Source organism: Dunckerocampus dactyliophorus, chromosome 4 (assembly GCF_027744805.1).
Source record: "Dunckerocampus dactyliophorus isolate RoL2022-P2 chromosome 4, RoL_Ddac_1.1, whole genome shotgun sequence".
Taxonomy (NCBI): domain Eukaryota; kingdom Metazoa; phylum Chordata; class Actinopteri; order Syngnathiformes; family Syngnathidae; genus Dunckerocampus; species Dunckerocampus dactyliophorus.
The window spans coordinates 30,533,859-30,543,409 of record NC_072822.1 but is presented as its reverse complement, the minus strand read 5'-3'; the positions used below and the strand labels follow the sequence as shown (position 1 = coordinate 30,543,409).

Below are 9,551 nucleotides of genomic sequence, written 5' to 3'. Positions count from 1 at the left end.
AAAGCGCCTTCCTACAAAGAAATGTAAGTTTATTCCTCTCGTTTATACATTCACACACGCACTAATATACTTGGGAAACCCTTAGGCACCAAACATTTGAGAAGATCAAATACGTTTTTTTTCGGGCATAACTGTTTCCCAAGTATATTAGTGCATGTGTGAATGTATATACGAAAGGGATTAACGTAAATTTCTTTGTAGAAAGACGGTTTGTGAAAGTAACTGCATTTACTTGTATTCATCTACAGCGCAGCCTTGACACATCCAATATGGCGGCGACGTTGACGTAAGGCTCAGTGCTCGATGCGGCATCAATGTCGAAGGCTTCTGTCACTACCGGAAACACAAGCCGTTGTGCGCGTGTACACAACGCATCTACATCCGGTCGGTAGCTCGTCGGGACACGGAAGTTAGCTTCAAATTCTTCGACCTCGGATCAAGATGGCGAGTCGAGCAGCTAGCTACCGACAATAGATTTAAGTATACGGTAAAACAGTGATACAGACTCACAGCACATTATAGCAAATATTCGTGTTTTGTAAAGTCAACAAAGTACAAGTTGAGTTTGAAATATTGGAGTGCTATCTGATGTGACGATTGAACACGTGACAGAAGATGAACAACTGCTATGCTAAGATGGCGACGTCAAGTCAAAGAGAAGGTGGAAGAGAATCAGCGCCACCAACTCCCAGCAAATCATCAACGGAGAAAAAGCCCCAAACTGCAGGTAACGGTAAGCGAGTTTGGAGGCTATCTTAAACCATGAAAAGAGAGTTAATGAGAAATTAGCCAACCTTGCTGAGCAAGGTAAACAAAGAACCACAGCCTGACGAAGGCAGCAGAGTTCAAGTCAGAAGACATAGAACGTGAAAGACAAATTAAGAAACTGCAAGAGCAAAACAACCACTTGTGCAAAGGGAATACTAAATTTGGAGGAAGAGTAAGGCATTTGCAGCGTGTAAAGAGAGGAGCATCTGGCTTGCTGAGATGTTTTGGAGAACAGGTATAGACCGCTGCTGCTAATTGACCAAGCAAGAAAGGCAATGAAGAACAATACTATACAATAACATGATTACAGTACTGCGAAAATTTGATTGGGACTGAGAAGTTAGTAATTAGGACATGAATTAACTAATTGTTTGTAGGAAAATTAGGTCGAAGTCCAGTATTGTGTCGATCGCTTAAAATTACAAGTGTAGTGACAACGACTAGGAGAACATCAGTCTTTGCAGGTGTGCTGAATACCATATTCCAGGTTGGCGGGATAGTAGGCGGCGGCCTAGCGCATCAATCCATCCCACTGGTCTGTACTTAAAGAATCTAGATAGGCCATTGGTCAGTGACTTGTGAAGGCACGCGGCCGCCATATTACCACTCACAAGAAACACTTCTCGGACAATGACTTATGTCAGAACTTGTGAGTTGTTAGGTGTGTTGTTAGTTTGTTACCCACTCACACTAAATGCAAGGTTAGTCGTCAGACTAACCTCGCACAACAGGTGTGCTTGAGCTTAGTCATAAGGACTCGGGTATGATCATTTTTTAAAATTCTGTCGATATCATACCATACCTGAGTCATAACGGCTTTACATAGGGGGCCGTGGGGGATATGTAAACAAACAACCGCGACTAGACTACTAAATCATTTGCGGTTGCTTGCAAATATAAAAAAATACATTTTTTTTTTATTTACCCGAATTTAAAATGAACCCCCATATGGAGACAATGTTTATATATCATTAAATATTATATCACATATTATTCCTGTGGTTTTTGTTCAAATATATTTCTATATCAGAAAAGAGCTTATTTATATTTCATAACACAAACAAAAAAAATCATCAAAATGTTAAATGATTTTAAAACATGTCCAAAGTCACTCTCTTTTATGATTCATATTTTGTACAGACGAGAGCATAGTGAATTGTATGAAAGTAAGAATAAAAGTAAAGGATCATGACCATGGATTTTAGTGGAAAAAGGGATGGGATATGCAGTTCAAATGAAAATCTCTTTCTAGAGGAGTAAAACTATCATTGCTATAGGGGAGTGCTGAGCCAGGGTGCACAGTAGAATTTTGTCCCAAAGGCAATGAGAATTGGAAGGGGAAAAGTACATTTAATATAGCCAAAAGATAGAGAATAACGTATCAAATCGTTTTTAAGGGACGAAGGTTGCGTTACTTGAAGGAATGGGAGAATCGCCCTGCTTTTTAATGTAAAATATAGATGTTCTGTTAGCCTCTTCATTCTGCTTTGTACACTATGTACGCTGTGCCAATGTAGTCTGCTACGTACGAGATGTGAGTGCTAAGATGGCCTCTCTGTGGCTTCAGCGGCTTGCACGGGCTCGTGTGACGTATGGTGTATCCAGATTCTTTAAATACAGATCAGTGATCCATCCATCTTCTATGCCGCTTATCCTCACTAGGGTCGCGGGTATGCTGAAGCCTAGGGGTACACCCTTGACTGGTCGCCAGTCAATCGCAGGGCACATATAGACAAATCAACCCCAAATAGATGTCTTCTCTCCCACAAAACATCAAAGTTGTCATTTGTTTATTGTGGGAGAGACAGGCAGAGGAGAGCCACCTGTTCAAGCTCAGCAGTTTGCTAAAAATGACCTATTCCTTCACCACAAGTCGAAGTGGGGCCAGAAATAACTTTGGGTGTGCATGTGTCATGACAAGACGTTTTAAAAATACAAATAATATTAGTCTTTGGCGGCTTAGGCTGTTGTTTGCAAGTGTCTTTGTACCTGCATGGATGATTATCTTGCTGACCTGTGGTTTTAAATGCCAGTTTTTTGTTTTTTTTTAAACATTATCTCAGTAATGTTGGCATACTGGAATGACAATGAGAGTGCTCCTCATATCCACACGTTTATTGGGCTCTTCATTCTTGTAACTCTATTCACTATTTATGTAATCCTTATCTGGTCCTGTATGTATGTGCTTTGTTATATTATGTGGCTGATATGTAAATTCTGTGATTGGCTGGCAGCCAGTCCAGGCCTCTCACCTGAAATCAACGTCGATAGGCTCCATCTCATCTGTTACTCTCATGAGGATATAGAGAATGAATGATTGAATATTTGATTAAATGTGCCTTTTTTATATTCAGTTATCCAGTTTTAAAAAAAATGTTGCGCTTCCATAAATACAAGTAAAAAAACAAACACTTCAGATTATGCACAAGCTTTGATTTATTATATCTAGGGCTGTCAAATGATGAACATTTTTAATCAGATTAATCACAGTTTTCAAATTCATCATGATTAATCACCAGGTCACACTGTCTGAAATATGCCCATTTTTACTGTATTTGGTTGAAAGAAGGAGAAATGACAGGGCAGGATTATATATATTTGTATATATTATCAACACCAAATTAACTGAACATTTAAATCAAGTTAAGAGATGGCAAACATGCTTGAAAATCTATTTACCTGGCTTCTTAAATAGCAGAATATTTGAATCAGACTTTAACTGTGTTATGAGCAATGAGGAGTTACGTTCAAAGACACCACGTCACTTAAGTTGAATTCACATGTTTTGAGTGAATTTTCTGGGATTTCCGAGCATACTTAAATGCAGAAAATTGTACTTTCACATTAAGAGTTACAAAGTGACTGATACGAATGTCCATTTACTGTTTTTCTTTGCATTTCTGTTTATTTAGACCTCACATACACGCATAACAAAGACTTTGTTGTGATGTTCGGAGTGTCCATGAATGCATCTCACAGTCTGTCTAGTGACAATGAAGAAGTGTCGTTGCAATGACGAATGCACTTGAAGCGTGTTTGTGTGGAGTTGGAGACACATATATGGTGTTGGAATTGCACTGCTGTTAGTGTGTTCAGGTCAGAATAACTTCTAAAAGAGCGTCAGACTCCGTGGGGAGCTATACTGTGCCGCCATCTGTCATCATAACAGAGAGCCGTGGCTTACCATTATGCGTATGCGTTAATTACACACAAAATGTATTTAAAATTAAAATTATATTAACGCGCTTATATTTGGACAGCCCTAATTATATCACGTTTACAATTACTTTCCTATTTTATTAAGGCCCGAGCACCAAGCGTTGCAAAGGCCTTATTGAAACTGCTAGTTTTATAGTTATTATTATTCTCCCGATTTAATCGCATTTTTGAGGGCCTTAACATGCATGAAAAGTCACCAAAATTTGCAGACACGTCAGGTCTGGTGAAAAATGTGATATTTCAGGGGTCCCAAACAAAAACTCCCCAAATTCACTCCCATTTAAAAAAAAAAAAAAAGAAAAAGAAAAATAGCCTCTATCACCAGTTTTATGGATCAATCATGACAGGACGCACATAAAAGTCTCAAGATCCCATATTCCCGAACGAACAGGAAGTCAGCCATTCTTGTTGGCACCGGCGATTTTGGGGCAAAAGCCAGGGGTTGTATTTCCATGAATTCGTCCTAGGGACTTTGATCAAATGCGCCCATTCGACAATCAACGGACACTAGACAGATGGTGTGGGTGGGGCATTGCTACAAACTTTGATGTTTTGATTCTAATGTTGCTTTGAACGTTACAACTGTAAACGTTAATAACTCTGCTCCACATCAGATCTTCATCATAATTGGTGCATACCATCAAGACAACACCTTGAAGCTACAGTGTATGTAGGTCACTTCCTGAATTTGGCTCAGTGCCACCCAGTGGCGACAAGATAAAGTTTGTGATGTACTGTACATTAGCCTTTTCCTTGAAGGAGATTTTTCGAATTGACATCAAATTCAATAGAAAGTATGACTGACAGACTCATGAGCTTGAATTGCGGACCACTATGCACGTAAAGCCGTGTGGGCGTGGCATTGCGGGAAGTGTCTGCCTTTTCCATTGACCTTGAAAGTGTCATACTTTGACTGCAGAAGGTCACATGTGGTTGAAAATGTATATTATGGTGCAGCTCCCAAAAGAGACCACCCAAATTGACTGGCTAGCACCCTCCATAAATGAACTGTGGGGGGGTCGATGTTAGTGCAGCCAACGTACAAATTTATTGTACTCAACATGCAATTTGACTCTAGAATTCGCTTGTATGCTTCAGAGCTCTCCATTTTGTTGCATTTTCCTGGTTTCAGTTTGGAGTTCAGTCTGTACAGTACAGATAAATAAATTGATATTATCAGTTTTTCAATAGTATTGCAAATCGGGGGGGGCATGACAGAAAATAATTGAGAACCACTGAACTAACCTAATATGTGACGTCGCACATATGACTGTGTGATTCTACCTCAAAATGTTGGGTTTGGTTTGTAGTATCTAAATGCACATTGAAACAAATATTTTCTGTTCCATTTGTCTCACTCTAAGCCATGTCACTGATCCATCATTCTGGCAAAGCGATCAATTATCATCCATGAAACACTACACATACATGCAGTACATTAAAGAAAGTGTGTAACAAGTTCCAGGAGAAAGAGCTCAAGGATCATGTCTGAGTTAAAGTGTGTGTGTTGTTTGTGTCCTTCAGACATCTATCAGATGATTGGTCGTCAAGAAGAGTGTCCCCCTCAGCTGCAGGGGAGGAGCTCCACTGTGAAGCAGGAGGATTCACAGTCTATCCACGTTAAAGAGGAAGAGGAGGAACTCTGGATAACTAAGGAGGGAGAACGTGTTCTGAGGTCAGAGAAGGAGGATCTCATCAAGTTTCCACTGGCTGGTGTGTCTGTGAAGACGGAAGACCATGAAGACAAACCACCTGTGTCCTCACAGCTTCATCACAGTCCAAGAGAGGAGAACAGGGGGGTAGAGCTTTCAGGCAGCAGCTCATCACAACGCATGACAACAGAAGCTGATGGAGACCACTGTGGATGCTCACAAGCAGACAACCTCTTAGCTCCACAATCACCGGAGTCCTTATGTTTGTTGTGTCCTTCAGATGTCCAGCAGATGGTTGGTCATCAAGAAGAGTGTCACCCTCAGCTGCAGGGGAGGAGCGCCACTTTGAAGCAGGAGGATTCACAGCACCCCCACATTAAACAGGAAGAGGAGGACCTCTGGATCACTCAGGAGGGAGAGTGTCTACTTGGGCCACAGGAGGCTGATCTCACCAAGTTGCCACTGACTGTTGTCTGTGTGAAAACTGAAGACCATGAAGACAAACCACCCGAGTCCTCACAGCTTCATCACAGTCCAAGTGAGGAGAACAGAGAGGCAGAGGCTCCAAGCAGCAGATCAGCACAACACATGACAACAGAAGCTGATGGAGACCACTGTGGAGGATCACAAGCAGACAACCTCTTAGCTCCGCTATCAGATAGTGACGACACAACGTCACACTCTCCTGAGGATGAAGACTTGGACGACACCCAGGGGCCTTTGAGCAGTGATACAGACTGGGAAGGTGATATGAGGACTCACACTGACAAGGAACACTATGAATGCTCTAAAAAGAAGACAGGTGAAAAACATTTCACCTGCTCAGTTTGTGCTAAAAGCTTTTCTTTTAAGTGTTATTTAACTCAACACATGAGGACACACACAGGAGAAAAACCCTTTAGTTGTTCCATATGTGGTCAAGGGTTCTCTCTGAAGGCAAATATGGTACCACACATGCGAACGCACACAGGAGAAAAACCTTTTAGTTGCTCAGTTTGTGGTCAAAGATTCTCTCGAAATGGAACTATGGTATTACATATGAGAATGCACACAGGTGAAAAACCTTTTGGTTGTTCTGTTTGTGGTCAAAAATTCTCTCGAAATCGAACTTTGGTATTACATATGAGAACGCACACAGGAGAAAAACCATTTGGTTGCTCTGTTTGTGGTGTCAGTTACTCTAACAGATCCAGTTTCACATACCACATGCTCAAACACACAGGAGAAAAAGCCTTTAGTTGTTCTCTTTGCTGTAAAAAATTCTTTTTGAAAGAATCCATGGTAAGACACATGAGAATACACACAGGAAAAAAAACTTTTAGCTGCTCAGTTTGTGGTAAAAGTTATTCTTCGAAAAAAAGTTTGAGCGCATGCAGACACACAACAGAGAATATGAAAGAAAATGATTGTTAAACCATTGAACTGTAATGTCACATGAGAATTCACCAAGGAAGTAATAACTGTTGTATGATACTAGAGTCCCTCATAGATTAGTATGCTGCTGATAACAGCTACAGAACATTGATTGTTTGAGGAGAACATGGATTTTGCTCTCATCTTCCTTTGTTTAGACGACAAGTGACAACAAGTGTCCATCAATGATCATGAAATTGTGTTTGTGTTGTGACAATGTTTTTATAATTGTGTTGTACATGTGTACATAGTAGAAGTTACAAGGTCTCCTCCAATTTAACACTTCCATCTGCAGAGATAGGAACTGCCCTGTGAAGCAAACATGAGATTATGGAGTCTGACTATGTTGTGTCCTTTTTTGTGACAGACTAATTTTTCTTATTTCTTTGTAAATATTGGTCCGATTGTCTCCTGCTGAAAAAGTTCAGCTTTCAGTAGATACAACAATCTCATTTTATATAACTAGAAGTTAAATGAATAGATACTATTTTAAAAGGCACCCGTATCTCCAGTGGTGTGGAAAAGTGTTTGCCCTCTTCCTGATTTTTTATTTTTTTTTCATGTTTGTCACACTTAATTGTTTCATATCATCTAACAAATTTATATAGTAGTCAATAACAAATCCAAACCTACATGGCCTTGTGTAAAAAAGTGATTGCCCCCAGTTAAAACATAACTGGGATTAATTAAGCTCTATCAGTCTGAAAAATGTTATAAAGCCATTAGAATTAGGCCGGTGTATTGGCAAAGTCATTATTTCCATTGTATGAAGTTTTACTTTGATTTGGTCAAATAATTTTTGTGTGAACTTTTCACTTCTCACTGTTTCTTTGAACTAGCGAGATGTGTTCAGGTCGGCCTGTCCGCGCTATGGCTTGGCTGGCTTCTACTGAATAGCAGGAGGATCCACTCACTCAAGAAAGAAAAAAAAGAACGCTCCTCACTCCTGTATCTTGCCACACTGATATATGCGGCTTTGTGTCCTTTTTTTCCTTTGCACTCTTATACCTTATCTTTGGAAATAAAATATACAAAGGCAACTGGTTTTGTGGACAATATATTTATTGATTAGAAAAATTGCCAGACCAACTCGATGTCAGAAGTGGGATCCCTGGATTGACCTCTGACTCAGCGACGAACGGTGACTGGCTCTCTGGATCAACAAACTTATGTGCCTCTTTCCCAACACATTCTGGATCGGAGCACCCTGTCACTGACTAACACCAAAACAATTGCGATGTCTGGTCCATCACTTGTGGTCACATGAGTGCCCCTATAAATATGGCTTCCATAATTTATTCAGCTCATTTGTGTATATTATCACTTTGTCAGCAAATGCAGTGCAAAACAATTGCAATGTGTGGTCCATCACCTGTAATCCCCTTAAACTGCCTGAGTGTCCCTACACTGCAAATTATATGCCACTTGCTAAGATTTAAAATCAAATTTGTAGACATGTTAGATCATTTCCCTCGTTTTAAGGGCTATTTACTCATTGACTTTATAGTGCAACCATAATTTTGGAATGAGGGATTACATTTTGTCTGCTTTACTTCAGAAATTTTAAAGTTGAGCAAGTAACTCTCAAAATTAGTTATTTTGGTTTTCACAACAAATAAAATCTTGTTTAAGGATTCCACAACATCCACAGGATGCTTAATTTAAGGACTGGTAAACAAGAATGTTTTAACATTCAGTTCATTAAACAGAAAAATGGCATACTGTAAACAATTTTTGATGACAAATACAGACAAAATGACTAGATTGCAGATTTTGTAGAGCAACTTGGTACACTGGTTTTAAAAAAATTGATGCGATGAAATTTGCACTTCTAGTTGTGATTTGTAATAGCTTAAGAGTTAAGATACAGTATGTATTTGTGGAACATGTAGCCTTTTTTTGTAAAGACTTTTTGGCCTACTTGTAAGATTAATTTGGGCTTATTTGGCCAAGTTTCAGGATACAGTTTATTCATTTTGCACTAATATGTAATATTTCACTTTTTATTGGTTGTAGAAGTATTTCTTCCTGAAAGTAAGTATTTTCATCTTAAAGGTCCTGCTTATTTGTAAATATAAAAATCTTAATGGACTGTCGAATTTTTTTTATCACGTGAAATTAACTAGCGAAAAGACCGATAACTTCACGAGTTTTAAGTATTTTTTTCTAATATCTAGTCTGTTTATCTTATATTTGGCATGCCCTTTTTTGCATTTGAGATGGATTTTGGGTTATTTCAATTCTGTCCACTAGGTTCAGGATAAAGCTTTATTACTTTACACTTGTATAAAGCCGTGGCTCAGGAGGTAGCGCAGGTAGGTGTTCATATGTCTTATTTTAAAAACATTTAACTTTTTAACTTTTTATTGGTTGTATTAAGTATTATTCTAAAAAATAAGTATTTCTAGCTTAAATGTCCTCATTTTTTTTTTTATATATAAAAAATCTTAAACCTAGGTTTCCGGTCCTGCTTATTTGTAGATCTAGAAATCTTAATTT

General features: G+C 39.0%; 1 protein-coding gene across 2 annotated transcripts; it reads left to right on the top strand.

Annotated features, from left to right (window-relative positions):
• Positions 1 to 397: 397 nt before the first annotated feature.
• Positions 398 to 8,102, top strand: LOC129179222 (zinc finger protein 37 homolog). Of its 2 annotated transcripts, none has more exons than XM_054772180.1 (2): positions 398 to 733; positions 5,512 to 8,102. In XM_054772180.1, exons 1-2 carry the CDS (start codon positions 616 to 618, stop codon positions 7,050 to 7,052), a joined length of 1,659 nt encoding a protein of 552 aa, XP_054628155.1. In that variant the 5' UTR covers positions 398 to 615; the 3' UTR covers positions 7,053 to 8,102. The 2 variants fall into 2 exon arrangements, with proteins under 2 accessions (XP_054628155.1, XP_054628156.1); XM_054772181.1 differs by having other exon boundaries at positions 398 to 727; positions 5,512 to 8,101.
• The last annotated feature ends 1,449 nt before the right edge of the window (positions 8,103 to 9,551 follow it).

Excerpts from the sequence above, each read along its gene's own strand:
- LOC129179222 (XM_054772180.1), top strand. The coding sequence starts at position 616 with ATGAACAACTGCTATGCTAAGATGGCGACGTCAAGTCAAAGAGAAGGT. Across the intron at positions 734-5,511 it reads GCCCCAAACTGCAGGTAACG|ACATCTATCAGATGATTGGT; the intron begins GTAAGCGAGTTT and ends TGTGTCCTTCAG.